Source organism: Triticum urartu, chromosome 4 (assembly GCF_003073215.2).
Source record: "Triticum urartu cultivar G1812 chromosome 4, Tu2.1, whole genome shotgun sequence".
NCBI lineage: Eukaryota > Viridiplantae > Streptophyta > Magnoliopsida > Poales > Poaceae > Triticum > Triticum urartu.
Genome location: NC_053025.1, coordinates 609,675,038 through 609,689,348, shown reverse-complemented (window position 1 = coordinate 609,689,348; position 14,311 = coordinate 609,675,038). Strand labels below are relative to the sequence as shown.

The window sequence follows — 14,311 nt, the reverse complement described above, 5'->3', positions numbered from 1 at the left end:
GTTCTCCTTCAGACTTCGCCGACAAGCTCATGGATTAGCCCCTTCTCTTTGCCGCTTTAGCGGCCTGTGGCGGGGAGGGAAATCCTAGTGCCTTCACTCGGGCTAGTAGTTTATGTTAAGTTTTTTTAGTCCTCGTAGCTGTGGCGCTGGGGCAATTGGCGACGCTTCGTTTTCGAGTTTGTTTTCTGGGCTCTCCGATCCTTCTCGAGTTTGTCGATTGGGACGTATTCGACGGAGCTCTGACATGGATTCCTGCCGTTTCCTCGAGGCAATGAGGTTAGGCTTTCTTGTTGTACGTGCATAGCCATGAGTTTTAGTGTTAATTTGATCTAAGATGAACCCACAACTTTATATAGGAGTATTTGGGTGGGAGTGAAAATTCACCTACCTCACGAACGTGAGTACTCCAAACTATATTTGGAAGATGACTGCCTTCTTTCTACAGCACAGCACAGCACAGCACATCACGAGGCTTCTTCTTCTCCTCCGTCTCTGTCGATCCCCACTCTCGACAGCTCCAATCCATTCTCAAATCCACTATCCAATCAGCCTCCAAATCGATGCTAACCATGCACCTCATCGGATAGCAGCAGCACGCCGGAGGCGGAGGGGATCGAGGAGGAGGCAGGAGCCGCCGGATCCATCGAGCTTCCGCGCGGCGGATCCAGATCCACCACCACCCGCGGGAGGGGGATGAGGAGCCGCGTCCTCGGAGCAGGGCGCCGCCGCCTGGGCCTGGCCCGCATCTCAGCGCTCGGTTCTACTTCTATCTAGGGTTTCAACCAACAAATCGGCCTCCTAATCCCGGCCATGGAGTCGCCGCCGCACAAGCTCAATGTCGGCCGGGACGAGGACCGAATCAGCGCGCTCACCGACGACCTCCTCGTCGGAATCCTCGAGCGCCTCGACTTGCGCCAGGCGGTCCGCGCCGGCGCACTCTCGACGCGGTGGCGTGACCTCCCGTATCGGCTATCGCGCCTGCACCTCGACGTCGGTCACTTCCAAGGCGCCACGCCGCTCGAGGTCATGGACGCTTTCACGGGCGCGGCACAGAGGTTGCTCTCTGTGGCGCTTCCTCTGGCCGAGGGCGAGGGCGCCAGTGCTGCCATCATTCCCATCAAATCCCTCATCCTCAGCTTTTACCTGTCATCCCCTCACCTGAGCGCCATAGGCCGCACCGTCGAGGACGTTGTGATCTACGGCAAGACCGAATGCCTTGAGTTCTCCATATCCCCGCCGCGAGGGAGCAACGCCAACCTGCTTGCTGAATTCGGGCAGCAGTTCATGTCCTTCTCCCAGGCCTACCCGGTCGCCTTCTGGTGGCTCACGAGGCTTACACTCAAGAACCTTGTGTTTGGACATTCCGACGTCACCGAACTTATTAATGCTTGCAGTAAGCTCAAGCACCTCACCCTGAGTTCCTGCAGACTGGTTGATCAGCGGTCGGCGCTCAGGATTGATACCCCATGCTCGGGGCTTCGGAGGCTCGACTGCATCCGTTTTCGTTGTGAACGGATCGAACTCATCTCCGTCCCCGAGCTCAGGACAGTACTGTGCTGTTCTCGGCGCTACGAGAACCCTCCAGTGCGCTTCGGCGACGTTCCCCAGCTTTGCCATGTGAACCTCGGCTATCTTGCCAAGGCGTCGCAAGCGCCATTCATGTTGAGTGAGTGCCTTTCAAGGAGTTCCAGAAATCTGTCGAAACTGAATCTCAATTTTTTCAGCCAAACGGTAAAGTTAATTTCTGGGCATTTACACATCATCTGCTCTTCTACTTTACCAATTTCAGCTGTGTATTTTGTGTTCTTCACGTTGCAGATTTGGATTCAGCCGGAGCAGCCGAAGCGGCTCACTGCTATATTCAGAAACCTGACCGACGTGTACCTTTTTGGTATCTTCCCTGAGTGTGATCTGAGCTGGACCCTGTTTATCCTAGAAGCTGCACCTGCCCTACGGAATTTCAAGGTATGGATGTGATTCATTCTAGAATGGCATGTTACTGGAATATTCAGCATTAACAATATAGCAGGAAATTGATCTGATTTTCTAATCTACCACGAATGTTAGAAGTAGTGTGCAGTCCTCATTTTAATTTTGCAGTAAGACAATGTCTGTGCAACACAAAACAAATTCTTCTGGATTGTAGTACCTTGTTTTAGAGTTCTCCAAAATTCTCTCCTTGTTTTCTTTTTGGCAAGGAGGAAAGATGCACATATCCCTTTTCATTAAAATTATTTATTACAAGGTATGTTGGTTGAAAGAAATAAATAAACCGGTGAGCAGCATAGGAGGAATATATAGCTGTAGTTTCATAGGAATCCCAGAAGCATATTTGTGCATCTTACTTTACGTAGGATTCAGTTCATGCAAATTCATCCAAAAACTCCACAGGGGGCTAGATTTAAATATTAGTATTAAGTGCTTTGAAACTTTTTAAGTGGTCAAAATATTTAATTGCAGTTGTTGTTTACATTGTCCTGCATTGGTTGGTGGCAAGTTTAGTTAACATGTGTTATCTATTTTCTATGTCCATGCATGAAGTTATCTCGAACTCGACATACATGTGGCAAAAAGCTTTACGATACTGCCGAAAAGACGAATGTGGTGTGGGAGCCATCGAAGGATCTGAAGCATCTGAACTTGAAGTTGCTGATGATGTTAGGGTTCGAGGAGGAGGTCAAGGTGACAAACTATATAAGGCTAGTCATGGCACATGTTGTGAGGTTGAAGAGAATCGAGCTTCATGGTGAGGACCCATGCAAGGAGTGCAATGCCATTGATCCGAGGAGATCCCAGGTGGATGAAGCTAGCAGGCGTCAGATTAAGGAGCGACTCACACTTGAATCTTCCTCCTCTGCGAAGATAATAATTTGTTGATGGGTATGGTCAAGAAATGATAATAATCTCATAAAATAAGTGATCATGGCTTCTGCTAGAGCGATGATGGATATTGGTTTAAAAAATACTTATTGGTGTCGACTTTACATTACAGCGTGTGTAGTATTATTTGTGCACTACTTTTCAAATTGCTGATCTGTGCACCTCCTGGAGGGTTTGATTCAAATTTGTGAGGCATTCTCTTTTCAGAATGTGACTTTGGGATAGTAGAAAATGGTACCAGGTGAAAAACAGTAAAATACGCTGATAGAGATGATGTTTTTAGCATCTCTTCTGCATAGCAAACAGCTCGTTTGATGATAGCTAATTTGGTGTCCGAGAAATGGTGTTCCATTTTCCTTCTAGTTTTTGTTTTTTGGTCGTGGCCAAAGGAGGGTCAAAAAGAAAAGGAAATCTGTGTGCGGCAAATTGACCAATATAGAAAGTTGAATAAGAATTTGGTGACTCAAGCCCATGGTTGCAACCACAAGCTTTCGTTCTCCTATAGCGACGGTCGAAGCTTGCTGATGCTGCTTGGAAAACGAGGAATGAATAGTGGCGTTGAAAATCCGGTCTGGAGGCAGAAGGTGATTCTTTGTTTGAACCGAAGGTTTGCACTTCTCTGTCGATGTGCACTCTTACTCCAGCAGGGTAGAACAAATTATCGTTGTTTCCACATTTGTGTGGTAGATTTGGAATTTAATCAAAGAATATGTCAAGTATAAACTGGTAGGGAAAGTTGCTCTCTTCCTATTCCATTATCTGGAACAAATTGTGCATAAACTGGCCGATTCCTCTTTCCAAATTTGGACTGGGATCTGTCCAAATTTATCTAAGAACCATTTTTCTTTTGCTTTTATCTTGGCTGGTCGTGTCAGATTAACCTGTTAATTTACTAGAGTCTTGACTGAGCCACGCACAGCTGCAGATGCGGATGATTATAAAGATCATCAAGACAGACTGCATTGTGGGTCTGTGAGACAAGCAAGCCAACTGGTACTTGTTTACATCACAGTGTGGGTAATATATTTGAATACTGCTTTTCTAGTTGTCTACTGCATGCTGGTCTGGGCACTTCTTGGAGGGTTGTGTTCAAATTCTCGAGTCATTCTCTTCCAGAATTGTACTTCGGGAAACCTGAAATAGTAGAAAGTGGCCGCTAATAATACTGGAAAATCACCTGATAGAGATAGTGTTAGAAATATGGAGACCAAAATGAAGCAAGGTATGCAGCAACAGAAAAATAATGAAAATGCCTTTGTTGTACAGATATCCACCTCTTATAACTGAGGCACACTTTCCTGATACATCTCTACGGCTAAGAGTAGAAGTAAGGTTCCATCTTAGCGCCAAAGTTTGCTTGAGTTCAGTTTTATTTCTAAATTTGCATACTATGCAAGTCTGGTCATTAACTTTTGATACTAGACACATTTTTCTTTTACTCTAGTCGACAATCAGAGATATGCCATATTAGTCAGCCACATGTTATATAGCATGGTAGGTTACCCTGATATGTTAGATCTTAAATCTGGTCCAACTCTGCAATATGTTTTCCTAGTCTTGTACAATCCGGCCGTCAGTCAAAATTCTTGTGCAAACTAAAACAAATGTACAATCTGGTCCAAGTCGGCAATATATTTTTCCTAGTCTTCCTATTCCATTATCTGGAACAAGTTGTGCATAAACTGGTTGATTCCTCTTTCAGAAATTGGACAGGGATCTGTCCAGATTTATTTAAGAACCATTTTTCTTTTGCTTTTATCTTGGCCAGCAGTGTCTGATTAAGCTGTTAGTTTACTGCAGAATCTTGGCTCAGCCGTGCACAGTTGCAGATGCGGATGATTATCAAGGCAGCCTGTAGTGTGAGTCTGAGACAAACATGCCAACTGGTACTTGTTTTATGTATTTTCCTGTTATTATGTGGATGCAATGTATCCATGAACTGATTTATTCTTCGTGTAACTGACACCAACTGTTAGTTGAAATAGCTTTATCAGTGGAGCTCTAAAATTTCACCATTCATGTCATATATTATTTCCCATGATTGCTTTTATACGTGTCGTATTATGATGCATGCGCAAATCGTTGTACAATCTTACGAAGAGTCTTGCAAGGGATTACTTGACTAGTATATTATCTTCCCAACGATCATGTGTGGAATTATTTGAGAAGTTCCCCGATAGGTCTTGTGTGGAGCTGCTCTTCAACGATCTTAAGAATGCTCTCTATGAAGCTGAAGACATCTTGGAGGACATTGAGTTTCACTGTCGAGGGAACGATCCAAGATGGCAAGTTCAAATCAGATGGCGGCGCGCCTCTACGTAAGACGAGCTGCCCCCCTTCAAAATAAGGTTTGTCCTTTGTGTCTACGTGTTTCTGTTTCTCGCATGTTCTGAAACATTGTGGTGCTACATATATATCACAATGATGCAGGTTGGGGGTTCTAACCTCTTTTTAAAGAAAAAAACTTGCAAAGAAATATGTGCAGACACAGGGAACCATTGACGACAATTAGCAGACGTCAGTCTTCACCACTGCACAGAGACACTCCCCTGTATGACTATGACAGGGATGTTCGAGCATGCTTCTCGTCAGCAACTCTGCGGGCACGAAAAGCACCTCCATGGCACGGCCCACATTTTTGATCCAAAGTATTGAAACATAGACGTACTTTAAAAAAACAACTTGGTTCGCTACACTGACCTAAATAAATTGTAGAGTACAGTAGATCACACGTTACCATGTGGTCATTTGCAGTTCTTGGTTCGACCTATCTGGTTTTTTTTAGGGGATTTCATAGGGCGCACTTCATTTAAACTTCAAAAGGGTTGCATCGTTTATTACATCCTGCAAGATAAAATATGGGGGATTACCATCCCAAACTACTGGAGTGTTCGAGTCAAAAGTATGTCTTGCAAGATTGTGCGGGACCATATTAGCCTTCGGAGGGCGCACGCTCGCGGGTGTGTGTGTGTGTGCGGGCATGGCGTGTGTGTGTGTGTGTGTGTGTGTGTGTGTGTGTGACAGCCGTACAACCACTAGTCCTACCAACATTTGCCATATAGTGACTAGCAGTATTTTGGCTACAACGGATATGAGTGATACAAAAATTTAGTTCCTTCATCACCACTACCCACGGCTGATATCCTGAATAAAAGAACATGGTTTCCTCCTCCTATTGTGCTATTTGTGGTATGGGCACTGTCTGATTCAGAATTAGTTGAGCACATGCTAACAACGACTGAATGCAATGCAAAAGATTGGATATTCTCAATGAGGGATTATTTATCGCATGCGGGGTTCACCAAGCTGGTTATTACATGAAGGAGAATATCAGACTAGGTTCTTGTCACACTTGGAAGTTTTACACCTAGTTAGAGCATCTCGTTCGGGCCCCCAGGGTGGCGGAAAAAAGCCTCTTAGGGGTGAACAGGCACAAGTTTGGCGCATGGGGGCGACTCTGTTCCGAGTCGTCGCCCATCAGGTCGCTGCCAATATCGCGCAGCTCGGTGATACTTCGTACAAATTAGCGCAAACTCGGCGATTCGGCACGAACTCGACGAAATTCCATTAAAATTTGTACAAAAAAGATAAAAGCAAACTACGCCTAGCCACTGCGCCGCGTCCACCGCCCGCCATCTACATGCCGAGAAGCTTGTAGAAACGGCTGTAGTCGTCGTCGTCGCGCGTCTCGCCGGAGCCGCCGCCGTACCTACTGCACCCTTGCCCGGGGTCGCCAACGCGTGGTGGGGCGCTGGACGGTCCAGCCTCGTCCTTCTCGTCGCTGTCGAGGACGATGACGCCGTCCTCCTTGCGCCCGCGGCGTTGGGCCTGGAGCTTCGCGTATGCCAGGCGCTGGCGACGCACCTGCTCGCGGACGTAGTCCTCCTTCGCCCATTTTATGGCGACCTCGTCGTCGGGGGCCACCATGTCGATGTGCTCCGGCTTCACGGGGAGCAGGCCCGGCTCAGGCTTCGGCCGGACCAGGCGAAGGGAGCGCGGGGAGGAGCGGGTGCTCTCGTTGATGACGCGGGCGCCGCTGCGGGTGCGGCGCTGAAGCGGTGCCTCCTCCGGCTCTGGCTTGACGGGGCGGAGAGCCGGCGAGCCAGAGCCCGACGACGAGGACGTCGGCTCCATTCGCCGCGGCGTCCAGGAGCTGCCACAACGGCGAGAGAAGGACGGCCGCCCCGGGTACTTGAGGCGCGACACGTTGCCAAAAAAGTCTCGATGTGGTCGAGGACGGCCTCGAGGGTGCGGCCTGGCATACTCCACCACTCGCGCCGTCCTTCGGCGTTGAGGCGGTCGCGGGGTATGATGCTGTTGATGGAGGCGATCTGCTCTTGGCGGCGGCACTCGAAGTACATCGTCCACAGCGTTTCGCTGTCGGCGGCGTACCTCGGCTCGTTCCACTGCTCCTCCGTCAGGGGCGAGCGGATGCGGGCGATCTCGGCCCGCCGTGCCACCCCTTCGGGCACCGGTGGCACCGGGACGCCGCCAGCGCTCAGCCTCCACGCCCCCGGCACGCACATGTCTGGGGGCGCCGGATACTCGGCCTAGTAGAGGAGGCGCGCCTCCGGCTCTTGGAGATGGCGGCGGCCGAAGCCATTCGCCTGGGAACCTCTCGGCCATTTGCTCGTCGGCGGGAGGGGGGGAGTGCTGCTTTGTGCGGCGGATGCGAGGGGGGGGGGATGTGAGCTGTGGCGTTCACCAGCGGGAGGTCACCTTTTATAGCCGCAGCGGGGCGGCGAGAGGCTGCATGCCGGGTGACGCGTGGCGGGAGCGGGCGGGCCGCGCGTCAGCGGCGCCTTCACTGCGCCGCCCGTGAGGCATCAATGGAGGCTGACCGGCACGGCAGCGTGGCAGCCTTGACATTGATTCCCGAGGGAACCGAGGCGATGAGGGCGACGAAGCGGCGTCTCGTTGACTCGGCGGGCCCATCCTCGTTCGCGCCAAAATCGCGTTCCCTGGCGCCCCCAGGCGTTCCCCAGCGCGCTGGATTTGGCTTGGGTTCTCCGGCGTTAATTTCAGTTCAAACCGGCAAAAAACGGGCTTCTGGGGACGTGACTAGGTCGATTTTTGGGCGCTGGTGCGAAGAAATCGCGTGGGAAGGCCGTCGTGGGGGCTCGGCTGGAGATGCTCTTAAACCTCAGAGCTTCGAGTGGGAAGGCAGCAACATGTGCAAAGATGTTACGAGCCCTCCTATCATCATGTACATGGGCTGGCCCCTTGGACCAGCTAACAGGCCTGGCCCGTTCAGGAACTAACGAGACGATAAAAGCTAGAGAGAGAGAGAGGCATCAAGTGGATCACGAACCTGGCACGGCGGCGGCTTGTCCTACCTTCCCCCTCCTCCTTCTGCAAGATAGAACTCCATGAATCCTAGTAATGGTTGTAATAGCCTTCCATCGCTACTCTTACAAAAGACATGGATTCCTCCTCAAGGGTTTGTCAAATTGAATGTTGATGGGGCTCTGTCCAGGGACAACCAGTCAGGTTCAGTTTGTGCGATATGTCGTGATGATTCAGGTATGTATCTACACTTGCTTTCCAGGCTGTAACAGACGCAGCTACGCTTGAAGCTCACGCATGCTGCGAAGCTCTACCGTTGGCATCTCAGGCGTACTCATCTAGCACCTGATGATTGCGTTGCTTCTAATTTCAAAACAGTTGTCTCTGATATAAACGGTGGTACACTTGGAGTTATCAGTATGGTGGTAGCATTCCAGAAAACACAAGTCAACAAATGTGAGTTGGCCCTAGAGCCGTGTTGATTGGGTAACCCTAGCCATCCTTTTATTTCCTCCTTTATAGTTTTTGTTGAGAAGATTCAAGGAATGAGCCAAGAGAACACAAGATGAATGATAGGAACATGAAAACGCAAATTAAATTTCCTAGTCTCAGCTATTTGTTTGCGAGTTGGATGACAAGTCCTCGATGTGATCTTTGTTAATCTATGTCGAATTAATCATCATCGTAATTTCAGTATACGAGTTTTCAATCCGTAGGAATGCGCGTGCATATATACTACTACCCGGTCATACATTGATAGGAAGAAGCAACCGTGTCTCGTGCAATTTTTTATTTATTTCGAATTTAGTAATACGTTACCATGTGTTGATTGGCTCTCATGCATATAGTCACCGGAGACATAGGGACAACGACATTGTGCTTTTGGAGGTTGGAGCAGACAGGCAAATTAAGGAAAACCATCATGCGTGGGGGCAGCTAACGCCAGTGCATAATTCCCTACGCTTAGAAGCTTTTTTATGTAGATGGATACATTCATGGGGGCAGCTGAATTATGGCCTACACAACTGATTTGGAAAGAATAAAATGTACGCATCCTTAAGGCTACTCGTAATGAAAGTATCATAGTACTCCCTCCGTTCCGATTTACTCGTCATGGTTTTAATTCAAATTTGAACTAAAACCACGACGAGTAAATCGGAACGGAGGGAGTAGTAGATAGCTAGTACTATCGTGCATGCATGCCAACTACTCCCTCCGTTTCTAAATATAAGTCTTTATAGAGATTTCACTATGAACTACATGCAGATGTATATAGATGCATTTTAAGTGTGGATTCATTCATTTTGCTCTGGATGTAGTCCACCTAATGGAATTTCTACAAAAACTTACATTTAGGAAAGGAGGGAGTACTAGCAGAGACCTTGGAAGTCCCGACCAGTAGATCAGGTCCTTGCTGCACACCCCATGGGCGAAGCTGGTAGAGGAGGTAGCAGGCAATATAACGACAGAGGAGGGCTGACGATGGAGGAACTACCCTATATGGCATTTGCAAAGAGCTGTTTACTCCTTCATCAATATAAAAGGCCGAACTCCTATCTCTCGTTAAAAGAATTGCCTACACCCTAGCCAACGATTATTCTTGGAATGGATGTCTGGAACGGTATATTAGCACGATGCTATTATGATGGACAAAACAACTATTTCCTCCGTTCCAAAATAAGTGTCTTGAGCTTAGTACAAATTTGCACTAGAGCTAGTACAAAGTTGAGACACTTATTTTGGGACGGAGGGAGTATACTTCAAAGCGGAAACCTATTGTAAACCGTCTGCTCTTTCCTCTTGCCCAGTGACATAATTAATATTTAGAACGTCCCTATACTTAAGGAGCTGCATAATGGAGTACTCATAGCAGTTCCTTCCCATAACTGTATTTTTTTTGGATTTGAGTGGTCTTTGTTATGAGCTATATTTTGTTCTGTCTATCTTTGTGTTCTTTACCTTTTGCAAATAGTGCTTTGTGGTCTTTTAGCTTTTGCAAATAGTGCTTTGGGGTCTTTTAACACAAAATTCATTATTCTAAGGTTGGAAGACGTCCCACCAATCTACTAGTGCCTTTTCCGACACGGCATGGAGTACTGGTTGGTGTGACTATCGGAAGATCCATCATCAAGATGGTGACGGGAGCACCGTTTCATGTCCGGGCGAAAACTCTTGTCCTAGCATTTATTGATCGGGCTTAACAATGACGAACTTGTATCATCTTCTTGTTGAATGCATTATCTACTTGTTGTGCTGGTGTTCACTGGTTGGTATCGACAACTAGGATGCAAGATTCCTTGTCTAGGTCATATCCAAACGTGGATACAGTGAGGCGAGGGCGTTTATTCCTTCTTGGAGTTGTTGTTGTGGAAGAAATCAGACTTAATAGTTGGCGTCGTATATTGTTGTCTACATGTTGTGCTAGTGTTCACTGGTTGGTGTCGATAACTAGGATGAAAATCCTTGTCTAGGTCATATCCAAACGTGGATACGGTGAGGCGATGGCATTTATTCCTTCTTGGAGTTGTTGTTGCGGAAGAAATTAGACTTAATCGTTGGCGTCGTATCTTGTTGTCTACTTGTTGTGCTGGTGTTCACTGGTTGTTATCGACAACTAGGATGAAAACCCTTGTCTAGGTCATATCTGAACGTTGATACGGTGAGGCAAGGGCATTTATTCCTTCTTGGAGTTGTTTTTTTTGAAAAGGGGGGGACTCCCCGGCCTCTGCATCAGAACAATGCATACGGCCACATTAATAGATAAATAAAGAGGTTCAACAAGGTCTTAAAGTCTGAAAACAAAATAACGGCAAGCTCACAAAGAGCCACAATGCCAAAAATAAAAGGCCCAAAAGCCACAATCGGCTGGCATAACAAAGATAGGTAAACTAATCGCCTATCCTACTACATGACCGCCATCCAAACCGGTTGAAGATATCCCGCGCTACCATCTCCCACCGGACAGATCCAGTAACCAAACGCTCCCTGGCCTCCGTCGGAGTGAGTAACGACCACATATGGATCATCGCAGTAGCTCGGAATAAAATCTGCAAAAATGAATATTTGTTGTTCTGTTAAAAGCCAAATCATTTATGCAGTTCCAAATTGCCCACAACAAAGCACATACTCCTACGTGAATGTGTCTAGCTGTTTCGGACTCTATCCCAACAAGCCACGTTCCAAATAAAGTACTAACCGAATTCGGAGGAGTTATGTTAAAGGCAATATGCACCGTGTGCCACAACACTCTCGCCAACGGGCAGTCAAAGAAGAGGTGCTTGATAGTTTTGTCCCGATCACAAAAAGTACACTTAGTAGATCCTGTCCAGTTGCGCTTAACCAAATTGTCCTTTGTTAAAATAACTTGTTTATGTACAAACCACATAAACACATTAATTTTCAAAGGAACTTTGACTTTCCAAACCTCTTTGGAACTAGAAATAGCACTAGAGTTAATGACATCGATATACATCGACTTAACTGTGAACTCTCTAGACCTAGTAAGCTTCCAACACAACTGATCGGGCTGGTGAGATAGCTGAATCTCCATCAGTCTACTCACCAAATAAAGCCATGCTTAGCACCCTCCTAAACTGAATATTAAGGGGAATAGACTGCATAATCATTGCAATAAGAGCATCACGTTGTTGAACAATACGATACAGGGACGGATACTGAAGCGCCAACGGCGTTTCACCAAGCCAAGTATCCTCCCAGAAGCGAGTGGTGTTGCCATTACCGACTATAAACTTTGTTCTATTAAAGAAGGCAGCTTTGACTCTGATAAGCCCCTTCCAAAACGGCGAGTCAGTCGGTCTCACTGTCGCCTGGGACAAAGTCTTGGACTGCAGATACTTACTACGGAGAATCTGCGCCCACGTGGCCTCAGTTTCAACTGATAACTTATACATCCACTTACTGAGAAGACATGTGTTCTTGACTTCAAGATTCTCAATACCAAGGCCCCCCTGGTCCTTTGGTCGACAGATGATATCCCATTTGGCGAGTCGGTATTTTCTCTTAAGTTCATCACTCTGCCAGAAGAATCGGGATCGATAGAAGTCCAGCCTTTTCCTAACACCAACTGGGACTTCAAAGAAAGATAAGAGAAATATGGGCATACTCGTGAGCACCGAATTAATAAGAATCAATCGGCCTCCATATGACATAAGTTTGCCCTTCCAACAACTCAGTTTCTTCTCAAACCGATCCTCGATGCACTTCCATTCTCTGTTTGTCAGCTTACGATGGTGAATGGTATACCTAGGTACGTGAAAGGTAATGCCCCCAATTCGCATCCAAACAATTGGCTATAAGCCTCTTGTTCCTCATCGGCTCTACCAAAACAGAACAACTTGCTTTTATGAAAGTTAATCTTCAATCCGGTCAATTGTTCAAATAAGCATAACATCAGCTTCATATTTCTCGCTTTTGCCAAGTCGTGCTCCATAAAAATGATCGTATCATCAGCGTACTACAGGATGGATACACCACCATCAACTAGATGAGGCACCAATCCGCCCACCTGACCGGCCTCCTTTGCCCTACCTATCAGAATTGCCAACATGTCAGCCACAATGTTGAACAGAATAGGAGACATTGGATCACCTTGTCTCAGGCCCTTACGTGTCTGGAAATAATGACCTATATCGTCATTCACTTTAATTCCAACACTCCCTTTTTGGGTGAAAGATTCTACTTGGCGTCGCCAAGCTTCATCAAAACCCTTCATGCGTAAGGCCTGTTGAAGGAAAGGCCATTTGACTTTATCGTACGCTTTCTCGAAATCCACCTTGAAAACAACTCCATCTAGTTTTTTCGTGTGAATATCATGGAGCGTTTCATGAAGGACCATAACCCCTTCGAGGATGTTCCTGTTCAGCATGAAAGCAGTTTGGGTAGGCTGCACCACAGCATGCGCGATATGTGAGAGCCTATTAGTCCCGACCTTGGTAAATTTTTTGAAACTAACATTAAGAAGACAGATGGGCCTGAATTGCTCAATTCTCACAGCCTCTGTTTTCTTAGGGAGCAGGGTTATCATTCCAAAATTCAGTTGAAAAAGCTGAAGCTGTCCAGAGAATAAATCATGGAACAACGGCAACAGGTCCCCTTTAATAATATGCTAGCACTTCTTATAAAACTCAGCCGGGAATCCATCCGGGCCAGGAGCCTTATTATTTTTCATCTGCGAAATGGCCTCAAACACCTCTTTCTCAGAAAAAGGAGTAGCTAAAATATCATTCCCAACAACAGTAAGTTGAGGTACATCCTCAATCCTAGACTCATCCAGAGAAACACAGTTATCCTCTGGAGGCCCAAACAACTGCTTGTAATACTCAGTAATGTATAATTTTAGGTTCTCCTGACCTAGAATAGTTCCTTCATCTTGTTCAAGCTGAAAGATCCTCTTCTTTCTGTGTTTGCCATTAGCGATCATGTGAAAGAATTGAGTGTTTGCGTCCCCCTGGACAACTCTTTGGACCTTGGCCCGCAGCGCACACTTTAATTCTTCTTCACGAAGAAGCTCTTTCAACCTCATCTCCGCATCAAGCTTGGCATGAAGCTCTGAGGCTGGCAAAGCCGTGGTTTCTGCTTTTACATCTGGAGACTGAATAAGGGTAAGGAGCCGTTCCTTTTTGACCTTATAAATCCCGCTAAGATGCTTAGCCCACCCACGTAAGAAACTTCTCAAGTGCCTAATCTTATTCTGCCAACGCTCAAGCGCAGTCCTACCTCCTGCATCCTTAGCCCACTCTCTGGCTATGGGATCAAAGAAGCCTTCTCTTTCAAATCAAGCAAGCTCGAACGAAAATGCATTTTTGTTTCCCAAGTGGGTGGCCTCACCCGAGTCAAGAAATAAAGGCGTGTGGTCAGAAATACCACGAGAGAGTGCCTGAACTGTCACAAAGGGAAATTTCTGTTCCCATTCGACACTAGCCAGTACTCGATCCAACTTTTCAAACGTCGGATTTGGCATCGCGTTAGCCCAGGTGAACTTTCTTCCCGAAAGCTCTATCTCTCTCAGATCCAAACTTTCAATGATAGTATTAAACATGAACGACCATCTGCCGTCAAAGTTATCATTGTTCTTCTCATCACACCTTCTAATGATGTTAAAATCACCCCCACCAGGATTGGAAGC

The 14,311-nt window shown here is 46.9% G+C and overlaps 2 protein-coding genes across 2 annotated transcripts; both read left to right on the top strand.

Moving 5' to 3' along the window:
- The first annotated feature begins 416 nt into the window (after window positions 1-416).
- On the top strand, window positions 417-3,026 carry LOC125553185. Its single transcript, XM_048716977.1, has 3 exons — window positions 417-1,731; window positions 1,819-1,965; window positions 2,542-3,026. The coding sequence occupies exons 1-3, from the start codon at window positions 811-813 to the stop codon at window positions 2,875-2,877; spliced, it is 1,404 nt and encodes a 467-aa protein (XP_048572934.1). The 5' UTR covers window positions 417-810; the 3' UTR covers window positions 2,878-3,026.
- Window positions 3,027-8,190: 5,164 nt separating this feature from the next.
- Window positions 8,191-10,560, top strand: LOC125554410. The gene is made up of 3 exons (XM_048717973.1): window positions 8,191-8,403; window positions 8,545-8,622; window positions 10,209-10,560. Exons 1-3 carry the CDS (start codon window positions 8,250-8,252, stop codon window positions 10,355-10,357), a joined length of 381 nt encoding a protein of 126 aa, XP_048573930.1. The 5' UTR covers window positions 8,191-8,249; the 3' UTR covers window positions 10,358-10,560.
- The last annotated feature ends 3,751 nt before the right edge of the window (window positions 10,561-14,311 follow it).

Bases quoted from the DNA above. Each gene is read 5' to 3' on its own strand.
- LOC125553185 (XM_048716977.1), top strand. From the start codon at position 811: ATGGAGTCGCCGCCGCACAAGCTCAATGTCGGCCGGGACGAGGACCGA. The intron at 1,732-1,818 runs GTAAAGTTAATT...TTCACGTTGCAG, and splicing joins TCAATTTTTTCAGCCAAACG to ATTTGGATTCAGCCGGAGCA. The intron at 1,966-2,541 runs GTATGGATGTGA...CCATGCATGAAG, and splicing joins CTGCCCTACGGAATTTCAAG to TTATCTCGAACTCGACATAC.
- LOC125554410 (XM_048717973.1), top strand. From the start codon at position 8,250: ATGAATCCTAGTAATGGTTGTAATAGCCTTCCATCGCTACTCTTACAA. The intron at 8,404-8,544 runs GTATGTATCTAC...ATTTCAAAACAG, and splicing joins GATATGTCGTGATGATTCAG to TTGTCTCTGATATAAACGGT. The intron at 8,623-10,208 runs GTGAGTTGGCCC...CATTATTCTAAG, and splicing joins GAAAACACAAGTCAACAAAT to GTTGGAAGACGTCCCACCAA.